Source organism: Bolinopsis microptera, chromosome 8, assembly GCF_026151205.1.
Source record: "Bolinopsis microptera isolate Bmic1 chromosome 8, MBARI_Bmic_1.0, whole genome shotgun sequence".
NCBI classification, from domain to species: Eukaryota; Metazoa; Ctenophora; class Tentaculata; order Lobata; family Bolinopsidae; genus Bolinopsis; species Bolinopsis microptera.
In genome coordinates, this window is record NC_087079.1 from 9,744,915 (window position 1) to 9,757,766 (window position 12,852).

General features: G+C 36.6%; 2 protein-coding genes across 4 annotated transcripts in view; both read left to right on the forward strand.

Annotated features, from left to right (window-relative positions):
• The first annotated feature begins 257 nt into the window (after positions 1 to 257).
• LOC134819283 (juvenile hormone epoxide hydrolase-like) lies at positions 258 to 2,800 on the forward strand. 2 transcript variants are annotated; one of them, XM_063829130.1, is made up of 6 exons: positions 258 to 383; positions 527 to 629; positions 837 to 1,046; positions 1,187 to 1,337; positions 1,575 to 1,721; positions 2,451 to 2,800. In XM_063829130.1, the coding sequence occupies exons 1-6, from the start codon at positions 354 to 356 to the stop codon at positions 2,545 to 2,547; spliced, it is 738 nt and encodes a 245-aa protein (XP_063685200.1). In that variant the 5' UTR covers positions 258 to 353; the 3' UTR covers positions 2,548 to 2,800. The 2 variants fall into 2 exon arrangements, with proteins under 2 accessions (XP_063685200.1, XP_063685199.1); XM_063829129.1 differs by having other exon boundaries at positions 263 to 383; positions 837 to 1,037.
• A 1,444-nt stretch (positions 2,801 to 4,244) lies between these two features.
• LOC134819981 (bromodomain-containing protein 1-like) overlaps positions 4,245 to 12,852 on the forward strand; it is a 31,644-nt gene continuing 23,036 nt past the window's right edge. For both annotated transcript variants that reach the window (XM_063830141.1, XM_063830142.1), the window contains exons 1-14: positions 4,245 to 4,403; positions 4,527 to 4,754; positions 4,931 to 5,046; positions 5,192 to 5,302; positions 5,485 to 5,636; positions 5,813 to 6,049; positions 6,221 to 6,360; positions 6,552 to 6,680; positions 6,815 to 6,943; positions 8,715 to 8,864; positions 9,047 to 9,175; positions 9,364 to 9,572; positions 9,741 to 9,903; positions 10,106 to 10,190. In XM_063830141.1, the coding sequence (XP_063686211.1) occupies positions 4,377 to 4,403; positions 4,527 to 4,754; positions 4,931 to 5,046; positions 5,192 to 5,302; positions 5,485 to 5,636; positions 5,813 to 6,049; positions 6,221 to 6,360; positions 6,552 to 6,680; positions 6,815 to 6,943; positions 8,715 to 8,864; positions 9,047 to 9,175; positions 9,364 to 9,572; positions 9,741 to 9,903; positions 10,106 to 10,190 (2,005 nt within the window). In that variant the 5' untranslated portion in view covers positions 4,245 to 4,376. The remainder of the gene's footprint in view (positions 4,404 to 4,526; positions 4,755 to 4,930; positions 5,047 to 5,191; positions 5,303 to 5,484; positions 5,637 to 5,812; positions 6,050 to 6,220; positions 6,361 to 6,551; positions 6,681 to 6,814; positions 6,944 to 8,714; positions 8,865 to 9,046; positions 9,176 to 9,363; positions 9,573 to 9,740; positions 9,904 to 10,105; positions 10,191 to 12,852) is intronic.

The following is a 12,852-nucleotide window of genomic DNA, read 5'->3' on the forward strand; positions in this document are numbered from 1 at the left end:
CTTGTTGAAAAAGGTTTGAACATAACTTTTGGGGACTAGTTGGGGATTATCCCTGGTTACAGTTTAAAGCACTCAGTCCTTGGAAATTTAAGCAATGAGTTATAAGACTTTCAAAGTTCATTAAATGCTTAAATAATATTTATGTATTCATCCGTACAAAGACCATCCATGTTAACTGAATCCTAATTTCATAATAGAATTCTCTAAAAAGGTATCTGTCAAACGTTAAAGACATTTTTCTCAGGTTACACTACCGTATAGTGATACCGAGTCTCCCTGGTCTTGGGTTTACAGAACCGCCAAATGTGACCGGTGTTAGCCCTGCTGTCATTGCTTGTGCTTACCACAAACTCATGCTTCAGCTAGGATACAAACGATTTGTTGTAAGTTTTTTGATATACAAGTTAATTTGTTATTACTGGTTAAATTATCTGTTATTTCATGCTTGTATTTATGGCCACTGATAACAACTATGAACTATCTACCAACAGCAGATTATTCAGAAACCATTATTATAATTCTTCAGATTCACGGGGGGGATTGGGGAGCTATCATTGGGTCTCTGATGACTTACATGTATCCTGAAAGCGTTATTGGACTTCATACTACTATGAATCAAATGAAATTTGGTATGGACTATGGATGCAGTATTTTTATCCCTTTTTTTAGTTTTGAGATTGTTTTTGACCTGTTGAAATCTAATGTTTTATCACGAAGATCATCATTTTTATTTAAGTTTAATGCCTAAGCGGGCCTGGCTGTCTTGAGTTACCAATTAGCGATTAAAATCTTACTCGGTTATGGATTTTAAAATGAATAACTTTCCAATGTTTCAGGTTGGAGACTAATACTTCAAACCATGGTTGGAGCTGTGTTTCCTTCTTTGGTGTACACCACTGAAAAAGAGAAAGGAGTTATGCACCCTCTCTCCACATTTGGTCAAAGAATGTATTACGATATGGCATATTTTCACGTGCAGTCTGTACTACCAGACTCCTACGGATACGGCATGGTCGACTCACCAGTCGGACTTATTGGTTGGATAGGTAACCTCCGACAATTATATTACCATCTAGATTCTTTTCGAATTTTTCTATAGTATTTTAACTTCGAATGTTATTTTGAAGTGAAAAATCTTCCAAACCTATAAACATTTTGAATTCTTAGTAATTTGAACTCTTGTCAGGATCTACATATGCTATGGTTAGCAGTTCAAGGGATACAACTAAGAATGCTATGGAAAACATGGAAGCTGGAATAAAATGCTTTGGAATTGACAATATCTGTGCCATGATAAGCATCATTTGGTCTGTAAAAAGTGCACAAGCTTCAATGAGGTGAAAATGAAATATGTGAACGAATATGTATAATGTATGTGGAACTATCTTAGCAATATAGAGAGATGGTGTGCAAAAGTTTGGCATCGACAAAATATGTGCTAATTTGGTTATATTTTTGGCATCATTGATGTTTAATGAGGTACTGCTCATTTATCTTAAGATATTCTGATTTTATGACGGAAAATATAATTTTGTTTAATTTAACTATCAGATAACTCTAAGTAAATATTGCAGGATTTACCACGAATTCTACACAAACGATACAGAACTATTTTCGAACTTGTTTATTCCGAATGTTCCTGTTGCAATCTCTAATTTCCCTAACGAGGTTATGCATTTGACTAAATTTGCAACCAGGGCCACCTTCAACAACATAAAACAGTTAGTATAATATTTTTCCACATAATTATTAATTATTTAAACGTAAATATTTTTGAAGCTTCTCAAATATCTTGATTTAATTCAACCTGACTTGGAATCAAACAAGAATTGCGCCCGTTGTTTCGTTTTGGCAGACGCTAGATTTCCATTCACTATAACTTTAAGTATAAGCTCCAATCAGCTCACCTCATAATAATAATATTGATAAATTATGCATTATAAATACGGAAACACTTGAAATTCAATTCAATTGCCGTAGAACTTAACTTGTATCTGCAATTCAAGAAACTGTAGCAAAAGTAAACTATACTTGTGTACACATCAATACACTACGCGTGCCACGTACAAATTGGGCTTTAAATAACCTACAATTTTACATAACATAGCATACATTAAAATACACTCGCGCCACACATTCATTGACCAAAGGCTATGTATACATCACATCTCCGCATCTATACATCACATCTCCGCGAGCAATCCTCCTGCACGCGCGCGGATTTTTCGTTGCATGGTAACGAACGGAAGGAAGGAACACGACATACTCATATCAGACCTACCTACCCCAATCTCCAAAATCCACGTTTTTCTGCAAAAACCTTCATTCGTAACCTTTCACTATTGCCTTTTTACAAAAGGGTGTGAACGGAAAAAATTTAGCTAGTTTTGAAGACTTTAGACAAAATTTGTATTATGTTTAAATCGAATTGTTAACACTTCCAACCCTAGGTACAACTACCATAACCACGGAGGACACTTCTCCAACATTGATAATACAGAGGCTGTTGTTGGGGATCTGACCTCTTTTATCCAGACAATTCAATAAACAGAGCTCTCTTGGACTGACTTTAGATTATTAATATCCTTACCTTATTGAGAAAATCGTCAGTCATGATCATGATTGATAGTTAGTTTATGATATAAATTATTAGTTTTGTTTTGTGATTTTCATTTTTAAAAATAAACCATTGACATTGTGTGCAAATTTACTGTTTGTTTTTATATTTTTGTATTATAATAGTCATTGAAATTTTACATATTATAAGTTTTACAGATTACCTATGAGCCTTCTATCATCACATCAGCTGAATCCCTGGAATCCTTCAAAGAATTTCTAAAAACCTTCTTATGCAAATTGTCTCAGCATGAATGATATATTTTCAAGTATATATTATCAGTATATGCTACTAATTGAGAAGATCGTCAGTCATGATTGATAGTTAGTTTGTGATATATTATTAGTTTTGTGAATTTTATTCTTAAATTAATGAACCATTGTGTGGAAATTTCTTGTTTTTCAAAATATAATCATTGTAGTTTTACAGATAAGTTTTACAGTTAAGCTGCGCCTACTACCATCACATCAGCTGATGAAAAAAAATCAATGACTAATTTTAGCCTTTATTTAGTGTTAGTTCTTTAATTTTAAGCTTCACTCTCTGATTTTAGTATGAACGATATATTTTCAAGTATATTAATTATGCTTTTCTAACAAAGTTAAAACGAACTCTTCATATAGTGTATCCTGGGTTTGGACAGGATATACCCGTTTACAATATTGCCATCACGTTACATTACATAATTCTGAAACTCATATTATATTTACAATAAATTATGCAATGTCACAACATTAAAATCAACAATGTTACCAGTCGGACTATATTTTATCATGAATGTTTCTGGGATGACTAGATTAAACACTGCTGAGTATAAGTTTATCTTAATATTGGTGTTCTTAAACTTCAATTTATTATTATTACTAGAAAGCCCGTGGTAACAGGGAGGAAGCTAGTATGTTGTATGTAGTAGTATGGTATTCTTTGAAAGAAAGTTTTGATCGCATAAAAAAATACTTCCCAACCGAAGATACATCTGATTTTAATGTTAAAAACACTTTATATTATCACAAAACCGATCAAAATGCCGTTCTAACAATCATTGAACGTGCACGTTTACATTACAACACCGTTGATATGCAACCTTTTGGTTTTTGCCTAACTTTTTACTTTTGGTTTTTGCCTAACTACAAACATATAAAATTCTTTGAATTATAAGTAAGATAAAGTGTTCCGCTTTTTTATTTACTGGTTATAATCTATGTTTTTATAGGCAAAATGGTAACCAGGTATTTACTGGCTAACAGCCCATATCACAAGTAAGCGTTGGCTGTTGTTTTCAACAATATTGCTGGTAAACAGCTACAAAGTTTATATTGAGCATACAATTTTAAATTGAGTCAAACAGAGGCTCATGTAGGAGGACCAGGGAATGTTTACTTAGCACGATAGATGAAGTCAGACGTAAGAAATCGGGCATAGGCCAATAGTCATGATCAGTCATAGGTCATGATATTGTCATCCATGGCCAATTATAACCATCATATGTTTTTATAAATCTGCTGTGTGTTTATAAATTCTTTTAAAGACCAGGTTTAAAGCAATGGACAATATACAACACTTCCCAATGCTAATGTTTGCCCTGTTGTTGGAATTAACTTTTTTTAAATTTTGTATCCAAAAAGTAACATTTATTCCAACACTTTGTAGTTGAATGTAAATACAAGTCGTCAAGCTGAAGGATAAAAAGAGCAAAGCAGCCTCAAAGGAGGTTAAAAACTTCAATTCTGCATACTTCTCTCCCAACCCAACTGGCGGGATGCCATATGGAGTTTCTCAAAATATGGTAAGTTGCTACAGGCCTGTGCAATAGTCTATTTTTTGAAATAAAACATAAGTGGTATGGTGGTCGGTGGAAATTGTAAATATTCTGGTTTTAGATTTTAGAATAAAAACTGTTCATTTTCAGGTCGAGATATGTATTAGAGGCCAGATTCGATTGCTTGACATCAATGAGGCTCTTCCTGTAAAATGCAAAAAGAGCGATGTCAAGGAGTTTCCTCGACTTCCAATCCCCAGTTCATTACCCAAGCCCCAGTTTCAAGTGAAGCAGTCATACAACAAAACTCTAGCCCCTAAAAGAGCTGCAAGTTATTTCAGATATATTGAAAAGAGCTTGGAAGAGCTTGATCAAGAGGTAAATGTTTTGTTGCAGCTTAGTATGATCTCAGTATTAAAGGAGATACAGATTACAGATTCTTTTAAAAAGATAAGGGTACGGTAGGCAACCTTCCGTTTATGATCTTGTTTAATGTAGGTGACATATTTTTATTGTTATTTTGTATGCCACTCCACTGAATAACATGTCATCAGATTGAGTATGACATGGACGAGGAAGATTATGCTTGGTTGGACATCATGAATGAGAGAAGGCAAGAACAAAGTCACTCAAAAGTGCCCTGTGAGATATTTGAACAACTCATGGACAGGTTGGGCTTTTTGTAAAATTCTTAAATTCCATTAAATTAAAATCATTTTCTATGGGCAACCTTACAGTAGAAATTAACTTTATTTTAAATTGTGTGATTTTAAAAGTATCAGTTTTATTGAATTGTCTAAATTAGTTTTATTCAGGTTTGAAAAAGAGAGCTACTTTGAGTCTCAGACTTCAGGAAGTGTTTACGACCCACTAATTGATGAAGATGCTGTATGTTGTATCTGTAACGACGGTGAATGTAGCAACAGGTCTGTCATCATAAATTTCAAATAATTATTCTGGAACAAGTTTTTTTCTCATCGTATTCACAGTACTCCAGGGAGTCTAGTGGGAAATTAATCACCTCAAGCACTCTGGTGTGTACGCTTAAAACTAAATTTTTGGTCTAAAAAATTTCAAACCTTCAACAAACAACACTACCACCTCTCAGTAATGTGATACTGTTCTGTGACATGTGTAACTTGGCAGTACATCAGGACTGTTATGGAGTTCCCTTTATCCCTGAAGGACAGTGGTTGTGTAGAAGGTGTCTGAACAGTCCTTCTAAACCTGTCGACTGTGTTCTCTGTCCTTCAAAAGCAGGTTAACAGAACATCCGTGCACACATCGGATCGTATTATATTATAACATTTTTATGTTTATTCTGTACATAGTTTTTGCAATAACTCAATTTAAACACAACATTCTTATGTGGAAATCATTATAAGAAAAAATATTGTAATTTGCTGTAAAACTTGACAACACATATCTTTACACAGGAGCATTCAAACAGACGGAATGTAACAGATGGGTGCACGTGCTGTGCGCGCTGTGGGTCCCGGAAGTGCACTTCAGTAACCCAGTCTTCTTGGAACCTATAGACTCTATCAACGAGATCCCTGCAGCAAGATGGAAGCTGACGTGTTACATTTGTAGGCGGCGTGAGGGTGCGTGTATTCAGTGCGTCAGGACTAACTGTTACACTGCATTTCATGTTACTTGTGCTCAACAGGCTGGTGGGTTTATTAATTAACTAGTAATGTTCACTATTGTAATCTGACAATGATAACTTGATATTTATTTGAGAATTCTAATTTAGCTGTGGAGCAATATTACCATAATATTACTATTTCATTCTCAAACACTTTAGAAATTCGGGTGCTAAAAACTGCATTCATTGCCGCCAGGTTTGCACATGAAGATAGAAACCTACCAAGACGAATCAGGTAACAGCACGGTGAAGAACGTAGCGTTCTGTGACATCCACACCCCCGCTGACAGTGACGTCACGCCCCTTATTAGTCGGGTTAATGATGAGTCTGATGCTGTATGTCTTATCTTTTTTTTTGATGTTATTGTGTTTAATATTGTCGTTACAGCTTTACAGCGTGCTTAAACTATGATATGTTGTGCCAAAATAATTCAAAAAGGACATATTTTTACAAACACCTTGTATGAACTATGATGATGGCTATCTTATATTCTTATATTCAGCATCTCATATTCTTCTTACCCCAGGAAGAAGGCAAGAAGGTGAAACGTAAAAGTATTCTTCTCGACAAGAAACTGCAACAGAAGTTGAAAAAGAAGTTCTCTTGTGAAACAGGAGCAAACGCCCCCATCGTTAACATTCCTTACATCAATGAGGTAAGGAATTCTTAGTATTTCAAAGAAAGAATTTTCACCATCATAAAAAAGTCAGACTTTCATAATGTCTTATCGAAAAGCTTAAATTATAAACCAGTTTAGTAGTTTCTCCAGCTGAATCATTTACCTGCCAGGATAAAATGGATGAGATTCTGAACTTGGTGGACATTGATGATAAGGGAGAGTTCTTTGAGAGGCTGAAAGCGTACTGGACGCTGAAACGTCAAGCTAGAAATGGTGTACCCCTGCTACGTAGATTACAGGTAATAATAAATTAGATGATTAGTTAGGAAAGTTAAGTTATTTAGCTAGCAAGTCTGAACGTTAGTATGTTGATTAGTTAGTAAGCAAAATAGTTGTACTAAGTCGAGTTAGAATACAGTAAAATGTAAGAATTCATGACAAAACAGTTTTCCCGACGCTGTTTTGTCATAACATCCCACATAATTGAATACATACAATAATTTAAATGTACAGCGAATTCTGGTTAGATGTAAATATTTCACTCACTTGAAGTAGAAGGATCGAAGAGCGGATCAAATTTATCATCTTGTTTTTTAGCCACACAGCGTGGTTCTGCCGGGTACTCGAACCTAGTTCCGTGATCGCATACCACGTGTACAGCCCCTGTGTTAGTCATGCTCCTTAGTTTACATTCCACCTTTACCTCCTGTCCTGAGATAACCGGAAACCGGACCTTAGTGACCAGCCCATTGTCATGAACCCAGGTAATAGTAAGTCCGGTACAGAACCGCTCACCACCATACACCTCTACTTCTGCTAACTGTAGTCTCCCTGTTTGTGCTCCGCCGTATATCGTGACGAGGTTGCTGACAGTGATGATGTTGTTAAAAGAGTAGACAGTCTTGCCTTGAGAATATTCTATTGAAGAGTAAGGAGAAGAGCTAAAAGCAAGGATTGCTCCGTCAATCTCCCCATCTTGACCATACCGATCAGCTGCCCCATTTCTTGTCTGTCTGTTGTAGATATCAACCCTCAGGATAAAAACCTCCGCTTTAAATTCCAGCTTCCACCAAGCTCTCTTTGCTGATGACATGGTCATAGAAACAGAGTTACTGACAGCATCCTCTGGGTAAGGGTATGTTCTTCCATCAATAGCTTTATCCGCGCTGTACCAATACGCGTAGTCATCACTCTGAGAAGCTCGTCCTAGAGATGATATTTTCTTGTAGGAGACATGGTTAGAGGAAGGTTGTGATGATAGGGTTTGGAGGGATGACTGAAGGATTAACAGCACTTTGAAACATACAGCTGACTTAGTTAAAACCATATTTTGTCCGTTGTAGACTTTAAACACCCATGTAAACAAACCGGACGAACTGAGAAACTAAAGCTAACCACAGCTCACTTTGATGTTTAGCAGAACCAACTCAGTATTGGAAATTCGTAAACTTGTAAGTAACTCTTTTGTGGCTGTCATGTAGGTGTCAGAACCGTGTCAACAGTGCGCTCATCCGTTCAAATAACAATACTTCCATCTCATTTCAATTAACAGGTGCATTAATGAGCTCCCTTAACTCTATCATTTATGAAGTCAAACTGTCAAACTGTCAAACTGTCAAACCTTCTCGTGGGCAATATCAGATATTATTACGTTACAGTCCGCCTAATGTCCGTCAATGAGGGGTGAGCTAATTTACTGTTGACAGTTTTACTTCCATTATTAATATCTTCTGTCTCCAGAGTGATAGTGAGGCTTGTGGTCCTCCTTTGACAGTTGCTTTCCACTCAGTTCTACAAATTGAGTAATTTAACACTGAAATGAACTTCTAAATAATTTAATAAGTGCCAACTTCAGTCTTCAACCTTCTTCTCCGGTTTATAATTCTTAGTCGATTATATATACGAGTATTCGGCCAAAAACTTCAAAGTTGTTCCTTATGTCTACAGCTGTGTTATCAATGAATGATACTTGGAAATTAAGTCACGACTTACCAATAAAAAGGGTAACTTCCCGGGTGAAAACAAATTCCAGTTCACACAGAGAATCGTAATAACTTCCTAAAATCTCAGGTAAGTCACACTCGGACCCACACCATGGCCGACGAGGAGAGCGTTGACAAGGACCAGCTGGTAAAATGTCAGCGGTTACGACACGATCTGGAGAGAGCCAGACTCCTTGTGGAGCTTATAAGGAAACGGGAGAAACGGAAAAAGGAACAGGTTAGGGATATGGTTTTGTTGTTATGGTTGCTTTTTTTGTGTTTGGGGTTTCTGCCAAAAAAGCGTGGGGTTAACCAAACCTGATGGGCAACGGAACTTGTTTTTTTAATGAAATACTTTACTTTCTGCACAATAATTAATCAACAAATCACCGTTTAAATAAAATAACCCACTCCAAACAGTTGAAAGTAGCGCAGCACTTGATGGAGATGGAGTTGTGTCCTCTCTCGTACATTCTCAACAGAACTGTTGACCTGCTGTTTGCCAGGGACACCGAGGAACTCTTCCACGAACCTGTCAATGTTGACGAGGTATATTCGTAATCGGGTATTAATAGCCAGTCGATAGCTGGTTAGTGGCTGGTTAGTAGCCGGTTACTTGCCAATAAATAACTGGCTTAAATAACCTTTTTACAATTTACATCTGAACTATAATTGTAGCTGGTGGAATATTGTCGCAGCTTAACCTCTAGTTAATAGTACTGTAAATATTCTCCCAGGTGCAAGGTTATCTTGATGAAATAAAGCAACCTATGGACCTCGGAACAATCAGATCTAAAGTAGAAAACATGGAATACTCCTCTTTTGACCAGTTCAAAGCTGATTTCATGTTGATAATATCAAACTGTCTGTTGTTCAATGCAACTGGGTCTAATATTTACAAATATGCCGAGAAGCTGAAAGACACATGTCGTACCATCATGAATAGGTTTGCCATCTGGTTTGTTACCGATTCGTTAATCTTGTAAGATTATAAAATTATAATGAGGAAGAGTTATGTAGCCATTGATTTGTTAATTTTTATGAATAAGTTTGAGAGTTGACAGGGGCCTGTTTTTAACGCTTCAAGTAAATAATATCTCAATCACCAACACAGGTGCAAGCAAACAATAGAGAACACTCCCATAGACTGGAACACACTTTTACTACTGAAACAAGAAGAGAAGACGCTAGAGGAGCAGCTAGTGGACGTGAAGAATAAAGTGGAGGAAGCCAAGGCTATCACTAATTGGAGCACCCGAACATCTCGTTTGAAGCAGGTTTTTATAAGTTTTTACAAGTTTTTACAAGTTTTTAAAAGTTTTTATAAGTTTTTATAGGTTTTTAAGTTTTTATAAGTCTTGTCAGCCGTCAGGTATTTTAACTGTTATAAATATCTTCTCTGATTTGGCTTATTTAAGACTAATTAGTTAATAGTTAATAATAGTTACTAATTGGTATTTATCGTATTGTTTACTTCAGCTACGTAGAGAGATACGGAAGATAAAACAGCGAATGAACGAAGAAGAACGTTTGAGCACTGCTGATTCCATGTCCTCAGCAGAAAGTATGATATTTTCCTTTTTATTGACGTGGATTCGTGTGGGGAGGCGAAGCAAATTTGTTTACTTTAAAAGCTTAAAGTTTACTCGTGATCAAACACGTGATCAATCCATAGCTCATCTGGACCGCTGGAGAGGTGAAGCAAATTTTGATGACGTCACGATATTACCCAATTAAAGAGGTAAAGATGGTGCAGTGGGATTGAAATTAAACTAGAAACACCAAAACACTGCACCTGGAAGAACGGGAACGCACTACGCAGGTAAATTTAAACTAGCGTCAATTGACCAGTAATCACGGAATATGGTTTTTGTTACAGAGGCAGTAACGACGGTATCATATTATAATGCAGCATTTTAGGAGCATATTATATAGCACCAGTAAAGAAAGGTATCATAGTAAAACTCTTAAGTGTACCAAGGTAAACGAAATCGTGTTTAAATTTCGATTAAAGTGTAATTACGTAACTAGTGAATGGTATTATTGTAATAGCATTCATTTGAAGAATTCTGATCTGAATGAGCCAAATCTGACGGAATAAAACGTCATGAAAGATAATATATAATAATCAGTAATTGTTCCACCATGACGTATTAAATGATGAAAAGTTTGATTACTCTGTTTTTTATATCTGAGTTAAAGTATATACCTTACTCGGGATTATTATGACCGGGATAAAGTGGCGGGTTTAGGGTAATTTCGCCATATTTTTGCCGAACCACATTTTCACCGGTTGTTAATAAACCCGCCGACTCAGCTTTTAGGGTTCCCAAGGGGTATGGGTGCTCATATTTTAATGGTTGTCTTATATTCACTAAAGAAGACTATTGGGACACTTGCTGTAGGTTTTTCGACTTCATTTGGCTAAAATTGCAAAAAATTCACCTTTTTGCCCAATTCTTGTCATATATCCTTATTGTCAAAGTTGATTTAAATAGGCCAATTTTTAATTTCTTAGGTATTGACTATCTCTACATAATGAAATAGGACTCAAAGTAAAAGTAACAGTTAAATTAAAACTCGAATTAATTAAAACGGTCAATAACATGAATCAGTTTCATCAGTCATTTATTCATAATTCTAAACAATGTGAACGATGCATTCTTTCGAAGATTTTCTACAAATTGAGTCATAATGGTTATTTGATACACGTAAACATGTAATGCTAATTCAAAACAACGAATTTGCTAGAGTCTACTTTCAACAATTATTGATAATTCGACTTGTTTCACAAGTTTTAGCAATGCGAAAATTTCTGAACCTGCTTATCTCTAATAAGGAAATTTACATCTGAGACAAAATTTTTGAATCTAAAATTGAAAGGTTGGACACCGGTAAAATGGCGACCGGGAAAATGTGGTGGGTTTTGAGCAATTTTGCCATATTTTTCCCGAACCATATTTTAACCGGTCGTTAATAAACCCGTCGTAATAATCCCGAGTAAGGTAGTAAGTAAGATTTGGTCCGTGATTGGAGACCAAGTAAAGGTTTCTAGGTTAGGGTTTGGGTTTGATCGAGGATAAAAGCCAGGGATTGAGGGATAGGGAAGAGTCAGGGATAGGGAAGAGTCAGGGATAGGGAAGAGTCAGGGATGGGGAAGAGTCGGGGTAGAGCCTTGAGATCTAACTACTCACCTTGTGAGCTGGTCACAACTATCTCGTAGATAGAAATCTGTTTACTTTCCTTTGAGAGTCTTATAGAATCCCCTTCAACATCACAGAAAAAGGTGTAGGTCTGATCTGCCTGCTCTAGTTTGTATGATAGTTGGAGGGTTCCACAGGACTTCTGGTGTTCTTCTCCTAGGTACACTGACACATCTACATTTCCATGAGTATCTTTACAAGATGTGTAGTAGCTAGGGGTCCTTAAACACCAATTGTTGTTTAAGTAAAAGTCAGACATGAAAACCTGGTAGATCACAATTTTGTGAATGAAGTGACTTTTCCCGTACTCCACTTTGAACCAGACTTCCCCGTTGACTGGCACGGTGACTGACTCTGTCTTAAGATTCCTGTCAATCGCAAAGGTTTCCTTAAACTCCTTTAAAGTCTTTGACTGTGTGACTTTCAGTGGTGATAGTTGATCTGGTGACCATGGTAGAATGTGTGGAATTTGAGCGGCAACTGCAATAAACTGGCAAGCTACCAAGACGACCATCAAGATGATTCTCATTTTTCCTCAACTTCTCCTCTGAAAATCTGTTCAGAATCTTTATTTGGTCGTCAAATGAGCTGATTTACTATGTGCGTGCTGTCGAGATGCTTTGCATAGGGTTTGCATAAACAACAACAAACGAAAGGAAAGAGCAACAACGGAATGTGGCTACAGACGAGAGATGCCTTAAACACATGCACTGATCGGTCCAACGCACTCCTCACCTACTTTGTAAAGCGACCATCGTGTGATTTCCACCCGTTTAGGAAAGTACCGTGCTCGTGTCCTCCAACCTCGTGTTCTGTCCCCTATGCTTTATCTTAGATCCCTTAAACTATCAAATCTTCATAAACACCTATTTTGTGAAGTGAGTATCAAGTGATTTCCACCCGTTTAGGAGAGTACAGCCCTTGTGTCCACTCCCCCTGCTATATCTTAGATCCGTAGCACAGTTTGTATACTAAGGGGTCGTTCACATATTATGTAATCAGCCGAGGGGGGAGGGGGGTTTC